Source organism: Brassica napus, chromosome A1 (assembly GCF_020379485.1).
Source record: "Brassica napus cultivar Da-Ae chromosome A1, Da-Ae, whole genome shotgun sequence".
Classification (NCBI taxonomy): domain Eukaryota; kingdom Viridiplantae; phylum Streptophyta; class Magnoliopsida; order Brassicales; family Brassicaceae; genus Brassica; species Brassica napus.
This window is the reverse complement of record NC_063434.1, coordinates 8,314,273-8,342,129: the sequence shown is the minus strand read 5'-3', so window position 1 is coordinate 8,342,129 and position 27,857 is coordinate 8,314,273. Positions and strand designations below refer to the sequence as shown.

General features: G+C 36.5%; 5 protein-coding genes and 1 non-coding gene across 12 annotated transcripts; 3 read left to right on the top strand and 3 right to left on the bottom strand.

The window, feature by feature from the left end:
• Window positions 1–3,883: 3,883 nt before the first annotated feature.
• LOC125579446 lies at window positions 3,884–3,990 on the bottom strand. The gene has a single exon (XR_007317484.1). It is a non-coding gene; the product is annotated as a small nucleolar RNA R71 (small nucleolar RNA).
• Window positions 3,991–11,255: 7,265 nt separating this feature from the next.
• On the bottom strand, window positions 11,256–13,263 carry LOC106442480. 3 transcript variants are annotated; one of them, XM_013884163.3, is made up of 4 exons: window positions 12,975–13,263; window positions 12,488–12,634; window positions 12,100–12,393; window positions 11,256–12,008 (listed from the first exon to the last, which is right to left on the bottom strand). In XM_013884163.3, exons 2-4 carry the CDS (start codon window positions 12,611–12,613, stop codon window positions 11,409–11,411), a joined length of 1,020 nt encoding a protein of 339 aa, XP_013739617.2. In that variant the 5' UTR covers window positions 12,614–12,634; window positions 12,975–13,263; the 3' UTR covers window positions 11,256–11,408. The 3 variants fall into 3 exon arrangements, with proteins under 3 accessions (XP_013739617.2, XP_013739624.2, XP_048597844.1); XM_013884170.3 differs by lacking the exon at window positions 12,975–13,263 and adding an exon at window positions 12,745–12,970; XM_048741887.1 differs by lacking the exon at window positions 12,975–13,263 and adding an exon at window positions 12,818–12,825.
• A 521-nt stretch (window positions 13,264–13,784) lies between these two features.
• On the top strand, window positions 13,785–14,458 carry LOC106374911 (mitochondrial import inner membrane translocase subunit TIM8). The gene is made up of 2 exons (XM_013814836.3): window positions 13,785–13,928; window positions 14,044–14,458. The coding sequence occupies exons 1-2, from the start codon at window positions 13,881–13,883 to the stop codon at window positions 14,230–14,232; spliced, it is 237 nt and encodes a 78-aa protein (XP_013670290.1). The 5' UTR covers window positions 13,785–13,880; the 3' UTR covers window positions 14,233–14,458.
• Window positions 14,459–18,265: 3,807 nt separating this feature from the next.
• Window positions 18,266–20,221, top strand: LOC106374901 (bidirectional sugar transporter SWEET14). The gene is made up of 6 exons (XM_013814825.3): window positions 18,266–18,431; window positions 18,571–18,607; window positions 18,707–18,920; window positions 19,016–19,177; window positions 19,301–19,420; window positions 19,775–20,221. Exons 1-6 carry the CDS (start codon window positions 18,392–18,394, stop codon window positions 20,021–20,023), a joined length of 822 nt encoding a protein of 273 aa, XP_013670279.1. The 5' UTR covers window positions 18,266–18,391; the 3' UTR covers window positions 20,024–20,221.
• A 2,458-nt stretch (window positions 20,222–22,679) lies between these two features.
• On the top strand, window positions 22,680–24,373 carry LOC106442464 (membrane-anchored ubiquitin-fold protein 3). Of its 2 annotated transcripts, none has more exons than XM_013884157.3 (4): window positions 22,680–22,848; window positions 22,943–23,155; window positions 23,388–23,558; window positions 23,959–24,373. In XM_013884157.3, the coding sequence occupies exons 2-4, from the start codon at window positions 23,026–23,028 to the stop codon at window positions 24,012–24,014; spliced, it is 357 nt and encodes a 118-aa protein (XP_013739611.2). In that variant the 5' UTR covers window positions 22,680–22,848; window positions 22,943–23,025; the 3' UTR covers window positions 24,015–24,373. The 2 variants fall into 2 exon arrangements, with proteins under 2 accessions (XP_013739611.2, XP_013739604.2); XM_013884150.3 differs by having other exon boundaries at window positions 22,681–22,853.
• Window positions 24,374–25,196: 823 nt separating this feature from the next.
• On the bottom strand, window positions 25,197–27,163 carry LOC106442458 (protein TAPETUM DETERMINANT 1). 4 transcript variants are annotated; one of them, XM_048741866.1, is made up of 4 exons: window positions 26,906–27,163; window positions 26,565–26,719; window positions 26,372–26,479; window positions 25,197–25,741 (listed from the first exon to the last, which is right to left on the bottom strand). In XM_048741866.1, exons 2-4 carry the CDS (start codon window positions 26,647–26,649, stop codon window positions 25,401–25,403), a joined length of 534 nt encoding a protein of 177 aa, XP_048597823.1. In that variant the 5' UTR covers window positions 26,650–26,719; window positions 26,906–27,163; the 3' UTR covers window positions 25,197–25,400. The 4 variants fall into 4 exon arrangements, with proteins under 4 accessions (XP_048597823.1, XP_048597826.1, XP_022572460.2 ...); XM_048741869.1 differs by having other exon boundaries at window positions 25,197–25,738; XM_022716739.2 differs by having other exon boundaries at window positions 26,372–26,467.
• Window positions 27,164–27,857: the final 694 nt, after the last annotated feature.

The window sequence follows — 27,857 nt, the reverse complement described above, 5'->3', positions numbered from 1 at the left end:
GCAATATTTTATTTATATTTTTATAAATTATATATATTAACTGAGGATTTATAATTTTAATGTGACTATATTTTCATAAGATTTTTTAAAACATATTTAATATCCTATCAAATTTTTTTATTTTTGGATCGGTCTAACTCAAGCGAGTAAAATTTATTTATTCTTTGTCGTTATTAATCTATTGAAGATTAATTTATAGGGTTTCTACTGTATTTCCTAGTTATATATTTTTATTTTATTCAATCATTCGAGTCTTTACATCACTTAAATAAAAATTAACACTTAATTATGATTTTATTCTTGTTTTTCTAAAACATAAACAAATTTATTAAATACAATTGCAGAAAGTCAGAACCAAAAAGAAAATAATTTGAGATCCTCCAAAAAATATCAAAATATTTTAGCATACAACACTAGTTGTTCCTGTAGAACAGGATTTGTTATTTATTCTTTAAAATTAGAATAATATAAGTAAGAAAACATTTGAAAAATATAACTAGAAAAGTTTTCTTCTGGAAAGTTCAAAGGCTGTGTTAGGATTTACAAATCGCGTCACATTCCACTTTGCTGCCTCGGCACCCTTTCGGTTTTAAGGTGCAGCACCAGTTAGAATTTTTTGCTCTATAGCAATATGGTGGCCGAGCATCAACTTTAAAGTTAGCACCTGTTTATTTAAAAATGTTGGAGAAAATGATTATGTTTTTAATGGTATAATGATAAAGGATTGGATAAAAGGTTAAGTATATATAACATACCTTCATGAAAACTACCGAGAAAAACCAAGACAGTACAAAATAAAGCAAATCTTGATGTTGACATTGTATTTCTTTCTTTGCAAATAGATGTTTTGTTAGTTTGTGTGATATAAAAAACCTTATATGTGAACATATATGTCTTTGAAATTTTTTTGTACGAAGATCTGGAAAAATCTAAATGTAAATTGACTTGTTAGTTTTATTTTCTTTCTATTCTAAAATACTTATCTACTAATAATAGCAATCCCAATTAATTTAAAAGGTTGTGAATTTCACTTATGTTGAAAGGTTTTGTCTTTTCAACAATTAAAAGTTGTGTCTTTTTATTTTAAAATAACTATTTATATTAAAAGAATGTGACTATTTAAATTAAAAAGTTGTGACTTTTCGTATAAGTATTATTACAAAAAGACACAACATTTTAATTCAAAAGATGTGACTCTTCAAACAGATTTTTGAAAATCTATAAATAGTCCAATGCTCATACCTTCTCAAAGCATAATTTTCATTAATCAAATAAAATGGTGAAGAAAAGAACAATTAATAATAGCAAACCCAAACAATGTTGAAAAATAGTGTGTTTTATAGGAATTTTATTTTTTGTTAAAACTTGTGTCATTATATATTAAGATATGTCATTTTATTATTTGTTTCAAGAGGATGGGGATACACATAAAAGGAGAGATGGCGAGAGAAAACATCGAGACGCGGTGGTGGTGAAAACAGACAAGGGAAAAATTCAGAGAGAGAGAGAGACGCTTGTTTGTTTCCATAACAAAAAAATTCCACTGTACGTGATGGAAAAAATCTGTAGGACCCTTGATGATGTCGTCTCATGGTTTGGTGCGGTTGTTACGCTGCAGGGAGTTAAACCCATTTTGAAACTCATTTTTCAGGAAGTTATTTTGATATCTTGCATATTTACATTGTTTTATCCATTCATTCATAAACATTTTCATCATATAGATTAGGATTTAGACATGTTTAGGTTGCATTTTGCATACATGAGTCTCTATTAGGTACTGGAGTACCACATGAGGTTATTTGGAGCTCAAAAGAGGTGAAAAGGTGACCATTGGACGAACCGAGCATGGGAGCGACCTCCCGGAGCGACATCACGAAGTCGCTGTGTCCCACTTCTCAGAGCGACCTTCCTAAAGCGACGCCATGAAGTCGCTCGCGTTCTCATTACTCCGAACAGTCTTAGATGACCCTGGAGCGACCTCTCAGAGCGACCTACCAAGGTCGCTCCCGATCCAGAGCGACCCGTTAGAGCGACTGCACAAAGTCGCTCGCGTTTTCACGTCCGGAGACACACAACTCGCTCTCGGAGCGACCTCTCGCAGCGACCCAGCGAGGTCGCTCCCGAAGCTTGGAGCGACCTGTCCAGAGCGACAGGGAGAAGTCGCTCGCCATCTTGGTTCCCGGAGACAAGAAATCGCTCTCGGAGCGACCTCTCGCAGCGACCCAGCGAGGTCGCTCCCGAAGCCTGGAGCGACTTGTCGGAGCGACGAGCCGAGGTCGCTGCGCGTCTCAATTTCACTCGAACTTATGATTTCTCAAGGGCCTTTTGGTCATTTCATTATGCACGTTTTACATTTCTAAAACCTATGTTTTAAACATCTTTTGTAGCCACCAGAGGCAGATTATCTTTGATCTTTTGGATCTATTGAGAAATACACAAAAACTCTCTTGAGAAGTTCATCTCTTGGATTTTGATTGTTGTGTTCTTGTGTTGATTTCTCATCTATTTCTCTACATGATTAATCTGAAATCCAATATGGGTTTAAGAGGAATCATGGAGATTAGTGAGTAATCACCTTTTGAATTCATGGGTTAGGGAGATTAAGGGTGATTAGGTTAGTTCTAGGATGTTTTAGTGTAGATCATTCTTGTTCCTTGCTAGTAGAGTATTCATAATGCATCTTCTGAGTTGGCCACTCAAAAGTTGATCAATAGACATTTCCCACCCAAAAGGTGTTTGATGAAATGCCTGAGACAACTCTCCTAGGCTTTTAGTATACTTTGCCAAAGACATTTGTTGTTAAAGATGCTAAGATAGCTAATAGACTTGTTAGTAATGATTGCTTTCATATTATTCAACCAAAGACATTTGATGTTTGAGATATGTTAGCAAATGAGCATTCATCTAGACATAGAGCTTGCTTAGAATTGTGTCTAGGCTTAAGGTTGATAGTTTGATTGATCATTTGCCATCCTTAGTTCGATACTTGATCACCCAAGGTCTAATCCCTATGCCCATGAGTTCTCTTTTCCCTTAGTCAAGAAAGTATCATTCTGTTATTGCTTTCTAGTTTAGTAGTAGTTTAAAACTCATCTAAATCATTGGTTGCACTTAGATTAAGTGAGTACTTGCATTCTCAGTGCTTTGATATCCTTCAGAACTGGTTCGACAATCTTTTATACTACAACATTTGTCTTAGGAGCCTTGAAAACTCCTAACATCAAATTGGCGCCGTTGCCAAATTCTGAGTAGATTTGAACATTGAGATTTAGTCACTTGCTTGAGACTAAGTCATTTTTATTTTCTTTTGTTACTGATTCTCTTTCTTCACCTCCCTTTAATCTACAGGTGTATGAACTTGAGGAGCAGGGGTCCATCAAACCTAGTTCCAATAGCTGCAGACATCAGAGCTTTAGAGAGAGAGTGTGCTAGAAATAGAAGAGAAGAAGAGCAACAGGCTCACTTGCAGAGATTGAGTACTGATATGGGAGACATACCTCAAAACCAACAGCGAGCAGCTCGACCCATTGGCACTTACGACCGCCCCAACATTCATGGTCATAGATTGGGAATCCGAGCACCCGCTTTGGCAGCCAACAACTTTGAGATCAAATCAGGACTCCTCAACGTGATCGAGAACAACAAGTATCATGGCTTGGCTCTAGAGGATCCATTTGATCACTTGGACAGGTTCGACAGCTACTGTGGGTTGTCAAAAACCAATGGTGTGTCCGAAGATGCCTTAAAGCTCAAGCTATTCCCTTTCTCTTTGGGGGATAAGGCACGTCAGTGGGAGAAGTCTCTACCCAGTGACTCCATCACTACTTGGGATGACTGCAAGAAAGCATTCTTGGAGAAGTTCTTCTCTACTTCAAGAACTGCTAAGCTGAGAAACGAGATTTCCAGCTTTCAACAGAAGAACTTGGAAGGCTTCAGTGAAGCCTGGGAGAGATTCAAGGGCTACCAAGCTCAATGCCCACACCATGGCTTTTCTAAGGAGAGCTTACTGAGCACATTCTACCGTGGTGCTCTTCCTAAGTACAGAGCCAGACTGGATACAGCTAGCAATGGGTTCTTCTTGGGGAGAACTGAGGAGGATGCAGAAGAGCTGGTTGACAACATGGTAAAGAGTGATGCAGTCTACAGTGGAGACCACGACAGAGGCAGTAGAACAGATGATAAGCAGACGAGGAAAGAGATCAAAGCTTTGGAAGACAAGATCGACCTACTCATTGCTGAAAAAGCAACCCAAGAGCAGCTGAAGTTTGTTGGTAACTCCAAGCAGGAAGATCCACTTGCTGTCAATGAGGTTGAGGGTTTGGAAGGTCAAGAGGAGTTGTGTTTCATCAACAACAATGGTAGCTGGTACAAAAAGGAGCCCAATTTTCAGTACAACAACTACCAACAGAAATCCTATCCCAACAACCAACAGAGTGGTTATCCGCCTAGAAACAACCAGCAAGGCAGCTATCAGCCTCAGCAAAACCCCTCGTCTGGTTCCTCTGCTCCTCAAGAGAGCAGCACTGATACCTTACTGAAACAAATCTTGGAGTCTCAGACTAGAAGTGAGAAGCAAGTTGGTTATGAGTTGAAGAACCTTCATTCCAAGATTGATGGGAGCTACAATGAGCTCAACAACAAATTCTCACACCTTGCTTCTACAGTCAGGAATTTAGAGTCAGTTTGCTTCCATGAACACTCACCAAAATCGCCAGCAAGGATCTCTACCTGGAAAGTCTGACCAAAACCCCAAGGAGGCCAAAGCTATCACCCTTAGGAGTGGTAAGCAGTTACCTCCTAAAACCCTCACCAAGGATGCTGAGAAACTAGGTGAGGGGGTTGCCATCAACATAGATGATGAAGTGGTGATTGTTGATGAGAAGATCAATGACGAGATCTTGGAAAAGATAGTGGAAGCCAAAGGTAAAGGAAAGGTTTGGGAAGAGAAGAAGACAGTAAAGGATGGTGAGGTTGTTACTCCAGCAAGTAAAAGTTCTTTTGTTCCTCTTCCTTATGAACCCAAACTTCCATTCCCTGGTAGATTCAAGAAGCAGCTGCTAGAGAAGTACAAGGCTCTGTTTGAGAAGCAAATGAGTGAAGCTCAGGTTGCAATGCCCATCATCGATGCTTTCATGTTGATTCCTCAATACAGCAAGTTCCTGAAAGATGTTGTAGCTGCAAAGAAGAAGGAGATGGAAGGCATGATGATTCTTACCCATGAGTGCAATGCCATCATCCAGAGGCTTGATGTTCCAGAGAAATTAGAGGATCCAGGAAGCTTCACACTACCTTGTGCTCTTGGACCTATGGTATTTGAGAAAAGTCTCTGCGATTTGGGAGCTAGTGTCAGCTTGATGCCTTTGTCTGTTGCAAAGAAGCTTGGATTCACTCAGTACAAGAAGTGTAGACTCTCTCTGGTGTTAGCTGATCGTTCAGTGAAGTATCCTGTGGGCATCTTAGAGGACCTCCCTGTGAAGATTGGAAGGTATGAGATACCTACAGATTTTGGGGTGCTTGAGATGGGTGAGGAGGCTCAAGATCCATTGATTCTAGGAAGGCCATTCTTAGCTACAGCAGGAGCTATTGTTAATGTGAAGGAGGGCACGATTGATATCCATTTGGGTAAAGAGAACATCCTCCACTTTGACATCAAGAGGAAAATGAGGAAACCAACTGTGTTCGGGCAAGCCTTCTACATTGAAGAGATGAGCACTCCTGCTGATGAGCACCTTGAAGAGTTACCACCTGAGGACGACGAGGAGGGAGCATCTCCCTCTACTCATTCCCTATAGAAGGTAACCCACCACACTCCCTTGTATATACCATTTCATTTTTGCATATTAGTCTTCTTTTCGGTATCTCTCTCTCTACTTGACGACACAGAGACTGTGTCACTCAAGTTTGGGGGAGGTACCAAGTATTTGATCATGTTTGCTTTGATGTTGTTTCATTGAGTCATGCATGGCATACCTATTTGCATAGATAAAAAAAAAAATCAATCATTTAGTTTGCATCATTTGCATTTTTAGGAGAGTCTAGAGCATATAGGTTGCATTCACTTGCATTGGGAGCAATGATTTGAATGCCTTGTAAAGAACACTACGTTGCACTTGACTAGCTTTTGCACCTCTCAAAAAGACTTGTATGTTTCGAGCCTTGAAAACTCTTCCTGAAACTTGTTGATTGCTGAAACTCAGTCTTTGAAGCCAACTACAACCTTATTTGAACTGAACGAACTTAATGCTTCTTGCTCATGGTCCCTTGTGTACTGAGTCATGGCTATACACACTTGAGTTGTCACATCTTTTATACCAATCTTTTTTGACAAACTCTAGTGGTAGACCACTCCCAAAACCTTTCCCTCCTTTTAAGCTTTCATTGTTTGATGAGTGAGGCCTTCTTCGGAAAGTCTTACATGTGCATAATGTTGAAAGTATCGGGAACGACAATGCTTGATCTTCATTCTTGCTAGATTAGGCACTCTATTGTCTAGCTATAGGTGGGGGTGAGTGTTGTGATTATGATTTGGGAGAAATGAAAAAGGAAAAGAATGACTCTTTGTGTTTAAGTGAATTGTTTTATTGGGATAAGTAGAAAAGCCTCTAGCTCAAGTTTTGAAAAGTCTTGGCCCCCAGCCTAAAAAAAAAAAAAAAAAAAAAGAAAAACGAAAAAAAAAAGAGAAAAGAAAAAAAAAAAAAAAAAGAAAAAGAAAAGAAAAAGGGGGGCTAGCAAAGTTGTTAGGAGCTAAGAAATGTTTTGAGGTTGTGAAAAATCCCTTGTAGATTTCAAAGAGAAGGAGTTAAAGTTCTTAGGATCTTTTGGTGAGAGATGTGAGTTGGGTTTGACATTGGGAAATGATTGTGTGATTTGTATGTTTGGGAAAAGGGTAGAACAATGGAGATTGAGCATTGTATGCATGAGTTGGTCCCTTTCTTAGATATATTATGTGCAATGTCAAGGCTACTTGTTTTGAGAGTAAACCACCTTAAAGATCATATGTTTTGAACCTCTTGAATCACTTGAATAAAAGCCTTCCCTTACCCAACCAAATGACTTGGACCAACTGACCATTTGCAAGAATTCACCTGATGTTTTGTGCTTAATGAATGTGAGAGTTGGTTGATTTGAATGTGTGGATGCTTGATGATGAGTGTAAGAACAAAAAGAGTTAAGATAGGCCTAGAGAAGCTAGAGTGTATTAAGAGAGTGTGCTAGTTGTGTTTCTTTTGGCTATGTGCTCCCTCCTTCAACCTCTCTCCCTATGAGTTCTAGAAAGTTCACTTGTGGACAAGTAAAAGAACAAGTTTGGGGGAGTTGATATCTTGCATATTTACATTGTTTTATCCATTCATTCATAAACATTTTCATCATATAGATTAGGATTTAGACATGTTTAGGTTGCATTTTGCATACATGAGTCTCTATTAGGTACTGGAGTACCACATGAGGTTATTTGGAGCTCAAAAGAGGTGAAAAGGTGACCATTGGACGAACCGAGCATGGGAGCGACCTCCCGGAGCGACATCACGAAGTCGCTGTGTCCCACTTCTCAGAGCGACCTTCCTAAAGCGACGCCATGAAGTCGCTCGCGTTCTCATTACTCCGAACAGTCTTAGATGACCCTGGAGCGACCTCTCAGAGCGACCTACCAAGGTCGCTCCCGATCCAGAGCGACCCGTTGGAGCGACTGCACAAAGTCGCTCGCGTTTTCACGTCCGGAGACACACAACTCGCTCTCGGAGCGACCTCTCGCAGCGACCCAGCGAGGTCGCTCCCGAAGCTTGGAGCGACCTGTCCAGAGCGACAGGGAGAAGTCGCTCGCCATCTTGGTTCCCGGAGACAAGAAATCGCTCTCGGAGCGACCTCTCGCAGCGACCCAGCGAGGTCGCTTCCGAAGCCTGGAGCGACTTGTCGGAGCGACGAGCCGAGGTCGCTGCGCGTCTCAATTTCACTCGAACTTATGATTTCTCAAGGGCCTTTTGGTCATTTCATTATGCACGTTTTACATTTCTAAAACCTATGTTTTAAACATCTTTTGTAGCCACCAGAGGCAGATTATCTTTGATCTTTTGGATCTATTGAGAAATACACAAAAACTCTCTTGAGAAGTTCATCTCTTGGATTTTGATTGTTGTGTTCTTGTGTTGATTTCTCATCTATTTCTCTACATGATTAATCTGAAATCCAATATGGGTTTAAGAGGAATCATGAAGATTAGTGAGTAATCACCTTTTGAATTCATGGGTTAGGGAGATTAAGGGTGATTAAGTTAGTTCTAAGATGTTTTAGTGTAGATCATTCTTGTTCCTTGCTAGTAGAGTATTCATAATGCATCTTCTGAGTTGGCCACTCAAAAGTTGATCAATAGACATTTCCCACCCAAAAGGTGTTTGATGAAATGCCTGAGACAACTCTCCTAGGCTTTTAGTATACTTTGCCAAAGACATTTGTTGTTAAAGATGCTAAGATAGCTAATAGACTTGTTAGTAATGATTGCTTTCATATTATTCAACCAAAGACATTTGATGTTTGAGATATGTTAGCAAATGAGCATTCATCTAGACATAGAGCTTGCTTAGAATTGTGTCTAGGCTTAAGGTTGATAGTTTGATTGATCATTTGCCATCCTTAGTTCGATACTTGATCACCCAAGGTCTAATCCCTATGCCCATGAGTTCTCTTTTCCCTTAGTCAAGAAAGTATCATTCTGTTATTGCTTTCTAGTTTAGTAGTAGTTTAAAACTCATCTAAATCATTGGTTGCACTTAGATTAAGTGAGTATTTGCATTCTCAGTGCTTTGATATCCCTCAGAACTGGTTCGACAATCTTTTATACTACAACATTTGTCTTAGGAGCCTTGAAAACTCCTAACATCATATTTATTTTCTATGGAGAGAGAGGAATATCCGACATCACTCCTCTGTTCTAAAACCGGCCTCCTTGGTCTTGATCAAGATACTGCTTCTAAGAGTCTGATTTTGCCTAATGTGAATCCACTCCCGGTTAAATTCAAAATCGGTAGAAAAGAATTCATCGAAATAAAACATCAACATCATTATTATTTTAGAATCAATTTTTTTATTTTTTTTATTTTATTTAGAATCAATTTTGTTTACCCCAGGACTCATACATCACTAGCTTTAGACATTCATATTCAAAACCGAAGGATTTCAAAAAAATAACATTTAATGCAAGAATTGACTGCTCGCTTGATTCAAAAATGGGAATCACAAACTTGAAGGAGATGAAGCATTTCACTGAGCCAAGAACTTTTGCTTGTCGATGAAAATGTAGGCTTTATAATAAATATTTTAAATTTTGATTCTGTTTATTCATTTATTTAAATTTTTATCCTTTTTAGGAGATTTGATAAAAAGCTACTATTGATCATCCGCTAATACAATATACACTTTCAAAGAAGGATATATCTACCATATTAGTAACTTTGACATAAAAACAATTAATGATCTAACTGTGACCGAGAGAGAAGATTAGTTTACTGTCCCAAGTGAGCGAGAAGATTAGTTTACGGCTTTTCGAGAATGACAACCAACTGGGATGTTTCCCTGGCGTGGGATGTTTCATCTTCAAGCTTATTTTTATCATAAAAAATGTATGGTCTACCTTTCAGGAAAATCGAAGATTTGTTGGTTCGATTGTAGACGGTAGAGTTTATTTGATGAAACGATTGATCTGTCAGATTAGGTTTCTCGACTTCGATTGGGTGAGGGCAGTTCTGTTTGAGCGGCCTTCTTCTCCGGTTGGTCTGCTGTTTGTGGAGCCTAGTCGTAGCGCCTCCTCTCTGACTCCGGAGGAAGATGATGCATCCTTACCTTGACGCATGTTTCTCTATCGATCGGCGTTAGAACACGTGCTGGATGTCCAATTGTTTCTTCCTCGACGGTTTTCTCTTGATGGGCCTTTGTCCTCGAGAGGTCTGTATAGACTAGGCCTTTGTGTTGGCCTTTGTTATGTTTGTGCAGCCCATGTTTGGGCTTTGGTGTTATGGTGTAAGACTTAGAGGTCGATTGTTTGTGGTTTTTTATTTAGTTTTTGGTCTTTGTTTTTGCAAAAACCATTTTTCATCCAATCAAGTTTTTTTAGTTTTTAGTTTTTGTTTTTGTAGAAACCATTTGATTTGCCAATCAAGATTTCTAATAAATAGATTCCCTAAAATTTAGGAAAACTAGTTTTTGAGAAGTTTAACCAATTTGTGAAAAAAAACTAAAAACCAACTTTTGTGAGCTTTTGAAAGGAAAAACGAATTTTGATTTTTTTGGGTAGAAACTACAACATTTAATTAATTAATAATTAATAAATAATATTTTCTTAAAGATAAATAATCATACAATTTTTGGTACATTAGCTATGATTTAAACAATAATGTGACATAATTTATTTGTGTTTAATATCTGTAAAATAAATTTATATAGTTTATAAATAATATCAATTAATTTTAAAACTTAGTTATTAATTTCTCTATATAAAATAATAGAATATTTTTAATAATTACTAGTCACATTAAAAATAACTAAAATTATAAAAAATAATATGTTTTAGTAATACAATATATTGTATTAGTCATGAAAAATAAAAATAGCCATTCAATTTTAAGAAAATATAAATAATGTATATGAGAATTTTATAATTAGTTTCAAAATTTTAAGTATTTTTATTTTTATATAATTTATAATATTAAAAAACTATTGCTATTTAAGTTTATAAAATTAAAATAATTTATATAAGAAAAATTTCTAAGTAGTTTCAAACTTTTAAATATTTTTATTTTTTTGCAATTTATATAAATTTTATGATAAATATTTTTTGATAAATATTTTTTTATAAAACTATAATAATTAAAATATGTTATTGTATTTTATTTTAAAATAATTATTACAATATTTTGATAATTTTAATTGTAAATATAAATATTTATTCTATTATGTTGAAATATTTCAAAGTAACTCATTAATTAATTTTTGCAAAAATAAAAAAAAATTACTGCAAAACCAAAAACCAAAATCTAAAAATCAAAAACTAAAATCTAAAAACCAAAAACTAAAACTAAAAACTACTGAAACAATCATCACCTTAACCCGTTTGGACTTTGTTTTAATAAAATTTTCAGTGAAAAAAAAAATTGTAACCCTTATTGGAAGATTCGTCTTACAGTTAAGAAAAGCTTAAACTTATCATCTAATATTAATTTATAGAAAATCTTTTTTTTTTCATTTCTTTTAGAATGTGTATAAAATAAGAAAAAAAAACACTTTATTTTTATTTTTATTTTTTTACACCTATTCTTACCTTACTCGAACATTTTGAAATTTTCAAATACAATGGACAAAACAACAAAAGAAACAACTACACATATATCGAGCTCTGCGAAGAATAAACCAAAAATCTTTTAGCAGACAACACTAGCTGCTCCCGTAGAAACAGGACTTGCTACTTCAAGCAACATGGGATTCCATTTCATCACCACTTTATCGCCGCACCTTCCATCCACTTTATCTGGTCCTGTCAACGTGAGTTTCTTCTGAGCCACCGACTTAAGCCTATACCTCTCTGCTCTTGACCCAATCACTTGTCCCATAACAGACGCTGCTATGGTAAAAACCATCGCCATCTTAGGCATCAACACTGACTTCCTCAGTATTCCAATGAAAGGAACCGCTGCGTGTAGAGCTACAAACCAAGATGCAGAGAACTTTTCAGTGTGCTCTCTCCAAACCCCTAGAGGCACGTTCAGGGCCATCCCCAGCATCCCGATGACTAGTACTTTGGATGATAAAGGCTGTGGCCGGAGGTTCTTAGCGAAAGCTGTTTTTGATATCGCTGCTCGAGCTGCTACTATTGCTTTAGGACACTTGTACTGCATTCCGGGAGGGGGTTGCAGGATCTTTGCCACGAGGGGTGCCACACCACTTACAGCTCGATAGGATTTAGCGATAGGGCAGTTTCCTGTTTGAAGCCAGTCGTCGCTCATAGACTCGTGGTTTCCTCCCTGAAAGAGCAAAACAACAAGTAAGCAATGCTCTAAGAGTTTTTATCTCATAAGCCAAGACATTACATGTTGAGCAAGAACAAAGCTTTACCTTAGAGGAAGAAGAATCTTTATTCTTGGAAGAGTCTGACTTTCTCTTTTGGTTCTTAAACATGTCGGAAAACGCATCGAATCCAAAAGGCCCTCCATGTCCAAAGGAGGAGAGACTAATAGTCGCCGCCTTAGCAGCAAGTGGATTGAACCCAGGAGAGGAAAGCGAAGGCTTATCCGCTCCGGCACGAGGGCTGTCCGAGAGCGGGACAACACCATCTTGACCATGGAAAAGCCTAAACGCAGTGTCGAAATTGGGTCCATCCTCAAAAATTGGTCCTTGCCCTGTTCGCACCTGGAAAGGAGTTTGTTATTAGTCAGTAAAAAGCATCTGATGGATGGATACAAATACAAGATGAGAAAAAAAAACAATTTAAGTGGTTGCTTACAGGGAAGGGAAAAGGCAAGGATGAAGAAGAGAAGGAGAGGTTAGTGGGCTCATTGATGTTCCTCAAGAATGGGCAACGGAGAATGTCTAAGTGAGTTTGGGTCGAGTCTCCAGGACAATTAGCCATTCTTGTTGTGCTGAGAAGAGTCTGAAACAAGCAGAAACAAAACAAAGGAAGCATAAGAAATGCGTACATGCCTTTGATACACACCACAAAGCTATTATATTCGATGATGGAGAATAGTTATTGTTACATGCCTTTGATACACATAACCATCATACCAAAACTTTATTTCCAGATTATAGAGTCGTTAAATTGACGAAGAATCACATTTATTCGAGAAACCACACAGAAAATAAGCAAAGGTATGAATCTAAGAGCCAGCACTACTAGCTCGTGAAATTATCGTAACGCACAGTGAATCTACTAACGGCTAAGCCTAAATTAGATCTTATATATATAATCAATGTGGAATCACAAAACTTACGGATAAGAAAAGGAAGCCGACCACTGATTAGAGAGAGGCGTGTGTGAGGAACGATATAGTTTCTTCTTGTAATGGAAAGAGAGAAAAGCTTCTTCAATGTGGAGGATGAGAGGTTGTTAGTTGGTGGGTTTGTTTGATTTTTAACAAGAGCGCAAACAAAGCTGGTGGAACTTTCTCTCTACCTCCCTTCGTCGTGCTGACCACGCGCTCTCTCTCTCAGCCCTTCTCCTTTGACAAATTCGCACTAACAATAATGCAATTTGCATGCCTTTCTTTGAATATGAATTTAATAATGATAAAGTCTTAACCAACTTCTACTATTTTGTCAAAAAAAGTCTTCTTTGCCACATTTTTCTTATTTTCTTTGTTTTTTTTCTTCTTCTACTACACAAGTTACGTGCCAGCGACTCCCTCTGTCTTGTTCCGTCGTGTTTTCCTCCTTTGACCACTCCCATAAAAGATTCCGTTTTCATGAAGGCAAACGATATAGTCAAGACTCTTTAAGATTTGGTATATGATTTAAATTTTAATTTGTGTTGAGGGGATGGGGAGACAAGTTTATATAACTCTTTGTGTTTAAGATCTAAAGAATGTTTGACATAATTATTTAATTGATGGATTCATTTACGGAATGATAATTGTGATGAGTGGGATAGTAAATGGATAATGGAATAGCAGATAGACCACCTGAATCAGTTGATAGGAAATTCCAGAAACACACTCGCTGACTAATGAAGTTAATTAATAAATCATAAACACGCTATCAATTGGACCTTTAAGCCCAATGGGCCTTTTTATATTTATTCCCGTATAGACGACCTCTGTGTGTCGGGGGTTTAGTTGACAAAATTAGGGGTTTTCAGTCTCGCCGGCCGAAGTAAAATTAGATTCAACCAGAGACGCTCGATGGATCCCTCCGCCGCCAACAGTCCTGAATTGCTTCGCTTCCTTAACGTAAGTTCCCGATGATTTTCTGTTCGGTGATATAACCAATGAGCAAGCTATAAACTCTCGGTTGAATCACATTTGTTTATTGAAATTAAACGGTTGGTTTGAAACATATGAACAGGAAGAAGAGCAAAGGGTGATGATGAACGAGGCGGTTGCGAAGCTGACAAGCGTGTGTTGGGACAAATGCCTAACAAGCGCACCGGGTAGCAAGTTCAGCCCTAGTGAGTATTCATGTCTCACACACTGTGCTAAGCGTTACGCTGACATGAGTATGGTCATCATCAGAAGCACTCAGTCCAAGAAGTGACTTACTCCCTTAACCTCCTTTGCCTCTAACTTGTTGCAGCACAAACTTGTTATGGAAGAATAGTTTTTTTTAACTATTGCAAGAATTAGATAACTATTTAGATTGGTTTTTGAAAACATTACTGAGGTTTGTAGAAACTTTGTCATTAGAGGATACCTTTTGTTATGAACAGAGGAAACGTTACAGATATTAAACTTCAGTTATAATGGTTGCAGCTTTGATTTCATTCTTGGGATCCTTGCTAAAGTGTCTTTGAATTTCGTTGGTCATCTATTTTTATTATGTTGGTTTATGTTTTTGGAGTCCTCATAATCCATCATCGAGGAGAACCGGCCACATAACTGATACTGTTTTAAGAAATTGTTACATCGGGAACATAGTAGTACACTTTAGAGATAATCACTACACTTGATTCTTCAAACACATTTTAGTTCGAGCTTCGATTTCATTCTTCTATACTTCTTTCTAAGCATATATAGCATAGTGATCCTTACTACAGCATCAATAAGTTCTTTGCCAGTTATTTAGAATTTTGTGTGTTTATCTTCTTAGAGTCATCGTAATTTATTCTGAGAATTAATTCTTCTTCTTCAATACATGCTAGATGGAGTAATCTCCTCCATCTCCACACTTGTTCTGATGTGCCACTTGTTGAGATAGTAAGAACGCACACAAGTGTGTTCACCCACTAACTGATAAGAGTAATTGGCGAAGCTCTGTGAGACAATAAAGATTAAAATAAATTGTCTTGAGCAATGTCATATAATATAAAACAAAAATAATGCTCTTTCCTCCTAGTATATATGCGACAAAATCAGCACCGGCTATGTGGAATTCTGGAATATTACTGATATGGTGTGAAGTGTAGTGAGTTGAAGAGAAATGTAATCAGTCAGACTAATAAGCTCCACCTTAACAAAGAGATACTTGATTTCAAAGGTGAAGAAGGCATGACGAAAAACCTAAGGTGGAATGACTATCTACTAAAGGGTAGCGCACTTTAAGTGGACAAGGAACATACACAAAAAGCCCCATTCCCAAGAGTTTGTATTTTTGATATCAGCAATAAGTCTTGAAGTTATTTTCCTCCTTTTATCAATGTATATATGGGGCTCCGTTTTATCAGTGTTCTCCTTTTGTGTCTTGTTAACCATTTTTTGATTAATAGGTTTTTGTCTTTGTATATGTGTTCTCCTATTAGCGCATACATTGCCTCGTGTTTCTGATGCTATGTAACTGAACCTTGTAACCCAATATATACAATCAAATGACAAAAATACAGGGTTTAGGTTTTCTTTTAGTGATTTACTTTTGGTTTCAATTGATTTCTAGTCAAAAAACCATAACAGATTCTATAGATTTATTCAGTATTTACCAAATTATATCACTCAATAAAGCTCTATTCGTCGAGCTATATATTATTGGTAATTCATAGGGCAACGATAAAAGCTCTTTTTTAGCAGTAAAGCATACTCTAGTATCCCTAATAATTTTGTATATGTCCCTGATTTGATCATTTACATATTGCAATAACATTCTTAAGATTTGTATAATATGTCGGAATGTTGATTCTGATTCTGATGTACTGCTTATGTATGGAACATTGAAGCAGATGCTCTTCTCCTACAATACTCTCTATTTAGCTGACATCTTTTAGAATCTCAGTTAAATATATTTGAATTCGAATGTATGAAGAAAAAGAGAGTGAAGAAAGTGAGGACGAGGAGGAATGGTTGGGAACGAATGTTAACCATCTAATAAGGAATCTGCATGGTTGGATGGAACTACTGCCTTTGACCGTAGAAGAACCACAGAGACTGCATAAAGTAAAAGGTTTGTTTGCTAATTGTTTACTTATTTTAAATGTAAAAGTGTTTATTTAATCAGTCAATTGGTCTTTGATTAAGTGAGTGAGACCAAAAACGAAAGGTGGGAATAATAATCAAGATGCAAATGGGTTTTGATAGTCAATCCTTTTCATACGCTTTTTGTTTCAACCATACGTTTTCTGTTTCTCTTTTGATAGGTTATTTGTTATATTTTACTTTTCTCAAAGTTAATAAATACATTAAGTAATGAATTGATACAACATATAAGCTTATAATTTGTAAACTGAACTCTGCTTTACCACAAAATGAAGATGATTTACTCTGTTGGTTTATTCCACTAATTAGATGGAAATATTCATTGAAACGTTGATGTTAAATGATACTAAGTATAGCAATTGTTAAAAATAAGAACTTTCACAAGAAACATGTTAATTTTTTTTTTCTTTACATGTTAATTTTCAGCATATTTAGCAATGGTGACATGGTCCATATATGTGGCCTCGATCAGTACATGTGGCATACTATTCCCTGACTATACCATGCCAATGATATTCAAATTTGCATTTACTACGAGTCTGTCTTTGAATGGCAAAGGACGACGAAGTAAAATCGTGATTTTAGCTCAATTTTACTAATTGAATGTTACTGATTTGATAATGTTTTAGGATAGGAAAGCTTAAATTAATTATCTCACAATCAATTGAAGATTGTTATGGATACAATAATATTGTGTAGATAATTAGATTAACACGAAAAGTAGCCAAGTGGAACAACAAAAAGCATGATGGTGAATCTTACCTATACGGTTTACACACGGGACAGTCGCGTCTAGTTAAGATGAAACGCACTATTCTTTGTTTTATACATTTAGTGTTTGCTTTCTTCTCGAGTTGTTTCTATACATTATCACAGGGAACACATAACATTATCATTTGTTGTTATGAAAGCTAATTAAACAAAATTAGTTACGGACCTAATTTTGGCGGCCAAATCATGAAGTTCAAGAGTGCTGAAAGACAACATAAAATATGGCACACGTGGCATACACCTAAACGTTCATTTTTACTGGTACGAGGAACAAAAGGAGCGAACATGGGATGTATGATTGTATCTCAATGGAACGTCAATAGTAATAACTTGCAATCATATCTTTTTTTCCCTGGCGTGGATTAATATCTCGTATGTTTTTTTTTTTTTTGTAACTGGATATCTCGTATGTTTTATTGAACAAATAATAATAAGGGTCCATGCCAACATCTACCGTAGATAGTTGATTGTCATGTCGTTAGTAGTTCGTTGATGGCAAATCCACCTTTTCAAAATAGTTAGAACCATCGTATCATTATGTGATGAGGATTAGAACTGTTATCATTTTTATCACGAGCTTATGCAGTTTTGTGGCTAGCACAAGTGCACAACAACACAAACATATATATTAGTGGAATATGGAAATCTTAAATATTCTATTAATCATTTTTGAAATTTTGAAATTCGCTAGCTAAATACTACTATATTTAGAGGATTCACTAAAAGATATATTCTTCTCCAAATGTATCGTTGTGCTCACTCTTGGAATCGGTAAGGCTAAAATTCTTGCATGACGCCAGTTAATTGGAGTGTTTATGTTTTATATATTTTAGTAACTTTTTACCATACAGACTTTGGAATGGTAATTCACATTTCATAAGACATATACGTTATAGCTATCTATGTGTACGTAAAACAAAGATCCAAACTAGTTAGCTAGTTTAAGTCTTGGTAGAATACTGGAAAATTGGATGATTGTATAAATATCTTTAGTCGATATTTAATTGAATGGTTGGCTAGAAAGCTAACAGCCGATCGATGGTTTATTTTATTGGTCATGCCAGAAGGACAAATCACCAATAAGTTAAGCACAATTATTTATATCTTATTTGGTTTAAAGGGAAAAAGAAAGCTCACATAAATAACTACGATAATAATATAAAACCAAGGTTTGGCATAAAAGTTTGACACAAATATAATACACGCCAAGAGTGCATACCACATAAAATTATGGAATAATTTCCATTTTTAAAAAACTTTAGAAATATCTGAGACCATCAATATGCAATGTTCTTCTCTCTCTTATACCATGAAAACGACGACGTCCTCAACATATAACCATTGCACCCTTACACATGTAACACTCTCTCTATATATAGTACCATTGGCCTCGTAGTTAAATTCATATCGAAGAAAACTCAGATAGAGCTAACGAGAGTTGAACATCTTCTCTTGTTTCCTTCTTCGATAATCACATCGAAAAGTAGAAAGATACTCAAGAGTTCATTTACAAAACAATCAAAATGGCTCTAAACGTATTGGCGTTTACATTTGGAATCATGGGTAAGATTATCTAAGCTTTCATCAACAGCATCAAACTAATACGAAACATATATATTTCCTACATAGACACTTTACGTAAATGTCTATTTTCACTCAATGTATTTTTATTCATGTTATCTTTGCTATGTATTTTCTGTAGGCAACATCATATCGTTCATCGTTTTCTTGGCACCAGTGTAAGCATCATCCATCTCAAACGCTCACTTCCTTTTTCATTTTCTCTTTATTGTATAATTAAAAAGGCTTTGATATTGTTAATTTGCATGTACGCGAAGTCCAACTTTCGTTAGGATCTGCAAGAAAAAATCGATAGAAGGTTTTCAGTCACTTCCCTATGTGTCAGCGCTCTTTAGCGCGACGCTATGGATTTATTACGCTATGCAGAAAGATGGATCAGGCTTACTTCTGATAACCATAAACGCCGTGGGATGCTTCATCGAAACCATTTACATCGTCCTCTTCATCACCTACGCTAACAAGAAAGCTAGAGTACGCCCGTGTATACGATATCATTTTCTTTTGACGTATATTAGAAAATGCACTTATATAAAATGGGTTAGCTGATGATATACACAACCATGTAGATATCAACTTTGAAGGTTCTTGGGCTCTTGAACTTCTTGGGTTTTGCCGCTATTATCCTTGTCTGTGAGCTCTTGACCAAAGCATCTAACCGTGAGAAGGTCCTCGGAGGGATTTGCGTCGGATTTTCCGTTTGTGTCTTCGCAGCTCCTTTGAGCATCATGGTATGTATTACTATATACACGTATATGCTGAAAGAGCTTGTCTTTCTTTTTACGGTATTAGCATCTCTTTATGTTTACGCATATTATATAGTTTAACATGTGAAAAATAAAAAACTATTGCAGAGAGTGGTGATACGAACAAGAAGTGTGGAGTTTATGCCCTTTTCTCTATCATTGTTTCTTACACTCAGCGCCATTACGTGGCTCTTCTACGGTCTTGCTATCAAAGACTTCTACGTTGCAGTGAGTCTTTTTTCTTATGATAGTAAATCTTTTATAAGCATATAATAATGGACAACGCAACATAGTATACTATATTATTATGGTTGGTTCATGTTCAAGGGAAAAGAGTTTCCACCACCTTCTAATTAGTCTCTTTTCCCCTAATTCATTCTATATAAAGAAGGAGAATATATGATTTGAGCCGTACGCTACTTTTGCTTTATGCTTACAATCATATATTATATGATTGCGCCAGAGAAACCGAGACAATTACATTGTTTTTTTCTTTTAAATGTCGGAAGTTAATGGACTTAGTACTGTTCTCAACAAATGATTAATGGAATTACTGATGTGATATTACTCTTTTGATTATAGCTTCCAAACATTATGGGTGCGTTTCTCGGAGCAGTTCAAATGATTCTCTACGTCATATACAAGTACTACAAAGCTCCAAAAACTGATGACACGGAGAAACCCAAAACGGTGCCGGATCATTCAATCGATATGGTCAAGCTTGCATCAACTCCAGTTTCCAGTGAGTTGACGGTTCATCCTCAAACTCATGGTGGTGGTGATTTGGAGGGTCAGATGGAAAAGAAAGTGGCAAACCAAATCCAAACCTAAGTAGTTTTTATATTAGTGATTTTATCAATGTTGTACTGTTGAGTCATGTTTCACTAGATTGTACTTTCTCGCTTTGCCTTGTCTTTTCTCCCATCATATTATTTCGAAATATTTCGAAGTTGTGTTATCCTTCAAAAAGTATGTACGCATGTTTTACCTTTTGTAAAATAGTTCTGATTTCTCTACTCATAAATACTTGAATCCTCTCCTAGTTTGGCTAATGAAAAAAAGGAAGTTTCAATTAAATAATTTTACTTGATCGTTCACAAGTGAAGACCATCATTAATGCATAATGCATTAACCTCAACATGTAAACTACCATTAACTTTATGCACGTAGATTTTATTAGCCAATAACAAAAACAAGTTTATGAATGAAGTAACTTGATCAGAAGTGAGGAACTCCAAACCAAAAGAATCAAATCAAATTTGTTTTTGTGAATGATAGATACTTCACGCGCGTAATTAAATACTTCAGTTTTTGGGCTATATATCATTACGGGCCAAGAACTTTTAATAGCCCAAATCATATATTTATGCCGTATGTAAAATATCCACGTCTCAAACGTGACAACGACCATGCGGAAAGGAAACCAGATTTGACCAAAAAAAGGTTGCGTTACTTTTTCAACTTTTCTCAATGCCTCTAAATTTGGAAAGTTTTAGTAGATTTTGAAGAACTCATTACAATGTACATGTTATATTGTACGTGGATTTTACTTGTATTTCCTTGTTACATTTTCTGAAATTACTTAATCTGATAATACCACTGCCTCTGATTTGGTTTAGCAGTGGTTTAATCCATCATACCAAAAAACTAAAAAAGCATAACGATTTTGAATAGTAAAATTGACAAGTATAACCATGAAAAAAAATTAATTAGGAAAATCTAGCAACAAAATGGCTAGGATACACTATATATACTAGGAGCATTGCCCCCGCGCAAGCACGGAGTTGTGGACAAATTTTTTATTTCATCTCAATATTTGCTAGGGTTATAGTTGTGAATTTTGCGTTTTGGGTTAATCATTGTTTTTCAAGATTTTTTTTATTGTTATAGGGTTAAAATTGTGATGATAAACTCTGTATGCATTGTTCTCCACTTATGAATGACTAAACTGTGTTAGTAATGTGATTGATAAGTTAACAAAGTAACAAGAATTTGATATTTTTTTAGTTACACTTCAAATTGGTCTAAACATTTATGTGAAGATTGAAAGATACTGGAACTTTTTCTTCTCTCCTCTCTCCACTTTTCTCTAAGCAATTTTCGACGAGATTTGCATTGTCTCGACCGTCTCCGCTGTGAGAAGGTTCTCTTTCTGTGTCTCTTCTCTTCTCTTTTGTATTGTGTCTCATATTGAGTTCCTAAAACTTTAAACGGTGGTTTGTAGGGTGGAGATTTTCGCGGTGTCGAAGGTTTATGGCGCGGTGATTTGAAGGAATGGCCGAGCTCTAGCTTCACGTTCAGATCTGAAGGGTTCATATCTGGTGAGTGAACCCTAAGCTCTCTTCAATTCTTCCCTTCTAGATCCACGATGGTGAAGTGCTTTCTCGCGTAGCGGCAACGTGAAGGGGTCGTTTGCCTTAGATATGGAACTCCATTTATTGGCTTCCATGCCTGCTTAAGGACGGTGGACGGAGCTCGAGACGGTGGCTGTTGGAGGCGATGGGGTGTGATTTCGGTCAATCCAAGCTCATGTTCCGAACCGGCGATGCCGTTTAGATCTGGTGGTCTTCATAATCTTTATCAGAGGTTTTCTCCTCTCAATGGTGCTCTGATGTCATGTATGGTGCTTCGACGCTCCTTTGCGTCTCTGGTTATCTTCCCGACGGAAGTATATCCATCTATCTTTCGGTGTCCCAGCTCAGGCGATAAACCACACCTGACGTGGCACTTCTTCGTAGGAAGGTTCTGACATGTTACATTCGCCGGCGGCCGGTCATCTCTTTTGCCTTTCGCTGTCAATTAGGGTTTAGAATCTCCTCCGGTTTAGTAAATTAGTCTTTTGTGTTTGGCTGGTTCTATTTTTTATTTATTTTCTGGTTGATTCTTTTATTTTTAGTTTTCTTGCATTGTACTTCCTCCGTTCCTAAAAGATCCATATTCTAGAGAAAAATTTTGTTTCAAAAATATACATATTTTATATTTTCAATGTATTTTTTGTCGATTAATAATGAGAAATTGTGAAGTTCAAGAACATTAATTACATTTCTTAAAATCTTATTGGTTTAAAAATATAGAAATACAGTATAAAAAGTGTAAAAATTTTAAAATATATATATTTTTAGGAATAGAGGGAGTATGTTTAAAAAAAAAACCGTTAAAAAGTGAAACTCTAAAATATGAAACGTTTTAACTGCAATTTTTCTCTTATTATCTCACTTGACAAAGATAAGAAACTTATGGGTATAAACATATAAATAGTTAAAAAATGAATTTCATGTCAAATAAAACCCATTTGTCAATCATTTTCTCTACAAGAAAAAAATGGTGGGAACATTTTAAATGTCATTTAATGGGGCTAATGTTCTACAAGAAAATACGGTGGGAACATTTTAACCGTCAAGAAGGTGGGAACAGTTTCCAACTCGATGACCGTTTTCACCACGATTAATCAAAAAAAAAAGAGAACAAAACGACGTCGGTTTGATGGAGAAGTAGACGAAAAGAGAAAAAGAAGAAAAGTGAAAAAACCGTTGGGGCTTGAGATTCGGTGGACTCCGACTCTTGAGCAATCGTCAAAAGCTTTTCTCCCTTCCTTCTTCCGCTTTTTCAACGATCCCAACGCGAAATCAAAATCGAGAGAGAGAGAGAGAGCTACTGTTCTGTATTCTGATTTTTCTCTTTAACTTTATGTTTCCATCCTTCTCTAAAGCAACCTCCTCTGATTCTACTTTTTGATTGGACCTGTTTCAGATCTGAAGAGAGTTGTGTTGAAGTCTGGTTTTTCTGAGAATCGGGAGTTGGGGTTGTTGGAGGTCTTCGAGAAGTCAACGGAGATGCCGGAGGAGGAGTCGATAGATATCAAGTTCAGGCTCTACGATGGCTCCGACATCGGACCCTTTCGCTATTCAGCTGCGTCTACTGTTGATTTTTTGAAGCAAAGGGTCGTCTCTGATTGGCCCAAAGGTTTGTTATAGTTTCCATCTTTCTTTTAAAAAAAAAAAAATCGAAATTTCGTGTTGAATGTCTCTGAATTTTGCTATTTGTCGGTAGAAAGGTGCGAGATTTAAAGCTGTAGAATGGTTATATTAGTCCACTTGAATGAAGTTACAAACAGGAACTGATGATTAAGAATAAAAAGACGAAGTCTTTATGGTGTGGTGATCAACTTCGTTTAAATGCTCATTTTTGTGTGTAGGCAAAACAGTTGTTCCAAAGGGGATAAACGAAGTAAAGCTGATTAGTTCGGGTAAGATCTTGGAGAACAACAAGACTGTTGCCCAGTGTAAGACACCATTTGGAGAGACTGCAGGTGGAGTCACTGTGATGCATGTTGTTGTACAGCCTTCTCCAGCAAAAACTAAATCAGGTCAAAGTGTTCTCTCTTTGGAGATCGTTGTCGGCTTAGAGCTTCCAGTATATTATGTCAGACTTCTTGTGTTATTTATTTTGTCACTTTTATTGATTCTTATATTCGTTTTCTGTCTCATCTGCCTCATACATTAAGACTGATAAGAAGTGTACATCAGAGCAAGTTAGTCAGTGACTAGGGTCAGTATAGATAGTAAATGCATTGTTTGTTTTGTGACTAGGATTAGTTTAAATAGTAAATGCATCGTGTGTTTAGTTTGTTTATTCAAACCTTCTAGAGAATGGCTCAAAAATGTTTTTCAACCATAATACTTACACAAACTTTGATCATGTGATTGAAACTAAGGCTGTGATTTGGAATTCTAACTAACAGTTAAAAAAACTGTTTGATTGAACAGAGAAGAAGGTCGATAAAGCACCCAAGGCGGTTATATGCACATGCACCATTTTGTGAAGGGAGCAAGACATGTATCATACACACCATCCTCAACTCTTCAGGTACAGAAGAAAACAACAACAAAAAGAAAGAAAAAAAAAAGTAAAAGTAAAGCTTCCCTCTAAGCTGTGGAGTATCATAACCTGGAAATGCAAGCTTTGAATGTGTAGAAAACGATTAGATTCTTTTCAAGTACCCGTCATCTCTCGTCTCCTTATTTGTTTTTTTTTTTTCATACAATCTGGTATATACTTCATTCGCGTCCAAGCTGTACTGTAATAAACGGAATTTGTATAGGCCACTAGCTCTAAATGATTACCGTGTGATGAAGATAATTAATTATGTATCTATGAAAGAAAAGATATGTTGTGCCTTCATTCCTATTCATTATTCCTTCCACACCACTATATATAATACAGATTCCATTTCAGAACAATCGTGGATAAAAATGCGAAAATGAAGTGGAATTGAATGATCTTCCAAGGAAAAATATAAAGTTCAAACCAGGCGACAAAATACATTCTGATTTTCATAAGGTGTTTGTACAAAATTTTGAAAGTTCTTTAGGTGTTATACAAAATTGGCAAGAGAATCTTTTTGCTATTTTCATTAGGTGTTATACAATTAGGTGCTTCCAGAGAAACTGTGCAAGTCAAAACATGGATAAGAAAGCTCAGTTCTGTATCAGGTACTCCTTACAAGCTTCCATTCATACTTTATGGCGGGAGAGAAATAAGATTAGGCATGGGGAAAGGGCCATCCCTTTATTGAGTTTGAAGAAGTTGATTGAGAAAGGAATAAGGAATAAGCTTAGTCTAATGAGAGGGAAAGGCGGGAAGAGACTGGAGGGTCTTATGCAATTTTGGTTTGCTACAAGAATATGAGTTTTTTATAGTTTATAGTGATACATAGTGATCTTTAGAGCAGTCATATGTACAAAGGTCACACTTGATGTAAAAGGCTTTTTTTGAATATGAATTTAACATTCTTTCAGAAAAAAGAAACTGTGCAAGTCAAAGCATGTGAGAATCATATATGTAAAGAGCAGGATTGGCATATAAAACCCGAACCAAGTTCAAACTTGAGCTTGTTTCAACTCATAGGTTCTTTATCTCGTCTAAGGGGCTTGTTCTAGGGTTGATGACTTCTTATACTTTCCAGCTAATAATATCAACCATAGTTATTGAGCATAGCTTAGAGAGGGGGGAAAAGTTGATAGACTTTTTTATATATATCACTGTTGCTCAAAAACATTTAACATCCTAAGAGAAGAAAATAACCCAAAAGAGGATGAGTGTGGTATGAATATGATTAATATCAATCATACTTCCTGTATCATAATTTTTGCCCCGCCATGTTTCTACTATCATCTTAATCCTATATAAGAAAGAAAAAGATCCGGTCTCAAGAGCAGGTAACGAACGCGACAGCCAGACGGTAAGGGAAAGTGTTGGCGTAGTGGAAAGAGAGCGTCGAGCCATAAGGCAAAGGCTTCCCGTTGTTGACGAGACAGTCATCGTAGTGAATACGCTTGAAAACTCTCGGGTTAACCAACTTAGCGGAGCTGAACCAACCGCAGCTGACGTGGATCCTCGAGATGTTGCATCCAGACATGCACTGGTTCGTGATCTCCACGGTGTAACCGGGTATTCCGTTGGGCATAGGTTCGGTCGCTGCTTGGTTCACCACAATGTCTGACTTCTTGCACTTCTCTCCGATCCTATCCGGCTCTACTCTCGTCTCTGCTTGTTAAGAGAAAAAAAACACAGATGAATTTAAGCTAATACTTCACAAAGTTTGAATATTTTTTCAAATTTTAGAAATGCTAAAGTAAAAAAAAGTAAATCAATAGACAGCTGGGTTCTACAGTTGTACGCCGTCTACGGTCTCATCAGTCAAACAAGAACGTAGAATCAGCTAGAACCAATTCCCAAAAACATTGTTTTAAATTAATTCAAATAAAAAAGAAAAAAAAGATTCAAAATGACAATTTTAATTTTTGTTATCATCCAATAGCATAAAAAATGTCCGACACTAAGAAAAAAAAATCTCTTAAGATAATGTTTATATGTTTTTGGTTTTATAGACAAGTCATGAGGCTAATAAAAATGGGCCCACCCAAAAAAAAGAAAGCATAACGAACAAAGAAACAAAAAGGGGAGCAAGAAAACACAGACGTGCAAAAACACTGACGACACTGTGAATATTAACAAAACAGAAAGGACGACGATGAGCGCATCAGGAAGGTGTGTGTGTGTGTGTTTTCACAGAGACTTATCACAAACACAGTAAATGGAGACAAATCAACGCATAGGGACTAAATAATCACCGATTTGGTATTGAGTTTTTTTTTTTTTGATTTACCACTCACTTACCATGAGAGAGACGTAGCATCTTCCGATGCGTATAGGTTGTAGCTAACGTCGTCGTTTTGGTCAAATCCACGTTATCTCTACTAACCTCCTCCACGCCTGATACATCAACTGTTAATTAATATACTCAGCGAATAAAAAAGTGATAAATAGAAAACGAATCAATCGACATTTGGTTTAGGGTTTTTCGTTTTACCGGAGGCAACGACGGAGACGAGAGCCATTCCGTGGAGCAAATACGAGAGTATCGTCGCCGATAACAGAAGTCGCCGTCGGCTCATGAGCACAACCGTCGGAAAAAAACTGAAGACGATGAAGAATCCACTCACTCTCGTCTTCTCTGCCAAGAATCTGTTAAAACAAAAAAAAAAAATCAGAGGAGGAACTTTATGAGTATCAAATCACACGACGCGACTTGTAATCGTTATCAATCATGTCGATGTACAGTAAGCTAGACGAAAATCACTCGCTTTTTATTTTAAAATCTGATTTGAAATTATGAGAGAATCTGTTTCAGATTTACAGAAAGCTACTCACCTTTTGTGATGTTCTCCTTTCGACGACTTCTCTCTGCGAGTGACTACTAGTGGTGTCGCCGAGGTAGAAGACGAATGGGTATAGAGAGAGAAGAGAAGAAAAGAGAATGTGAGAGAGGATTCTCGTCTGTGTTTAACATTACACACAGCCAGAGACGTATTTATAGTCCAACATTTTTTGGACTGTTACTTTATTTTTTAATAATATCTAAGCTTTGCTTTATAACTAACTATACTAATTTTGGTTAATAGATTGCCGTATGGATATTTTCTTTTTGTATTCGAGTAATGAACTAAAGTGTATGAATATCTTCTTTTGCACTAATAAATTAACCGCACGTTAACTCTTGTATTCATCTACTAATTTTGATACTTCAGTTTATATGGTCTAGAATGTAAAAATGCAAAAGGAATACATGATATTCATCTACTTCCATATGTAAAAAACAAGAAATTACTTTTTTTTTTGTTTATATGGAGTTTTTTTTTTTGTTTAAATTTAAGGTCTGTTGTTGTTTCATGGAAAATAAATGGACCCCCGCATAGAGTGGTAACAATCCTTGAACAATTAATTGATTGAAACCCATAAATGAAAAAAAAACCGTTATCAACTATAGGAATGGTTATTGTGTGATACCACTCGTGTCCAAACCAAAAATGGACTGGTACGTTTTATTGAAAGCAGTTGGGTCGAAAAATGCCAAACAAATTCTCAATATAGGCCAAAACATTATAAGGGTGAAAACGTCATTGAACAGATATAAACTTTGGATCTTCCCCGAGTGCGGGTGTGAAGGGAATAATGATTGTCTTCTTGGATTATTTATCGGATTTAAGAAGATTGATTGGGTAATTATTATTACAGTATTTGTGTGAATATTTAATTGTCACATTCTCACGTGGGGAGTCTCAGAAGCACACGAGAGTCTCTTTTACACGCGCCTTTAATGGCA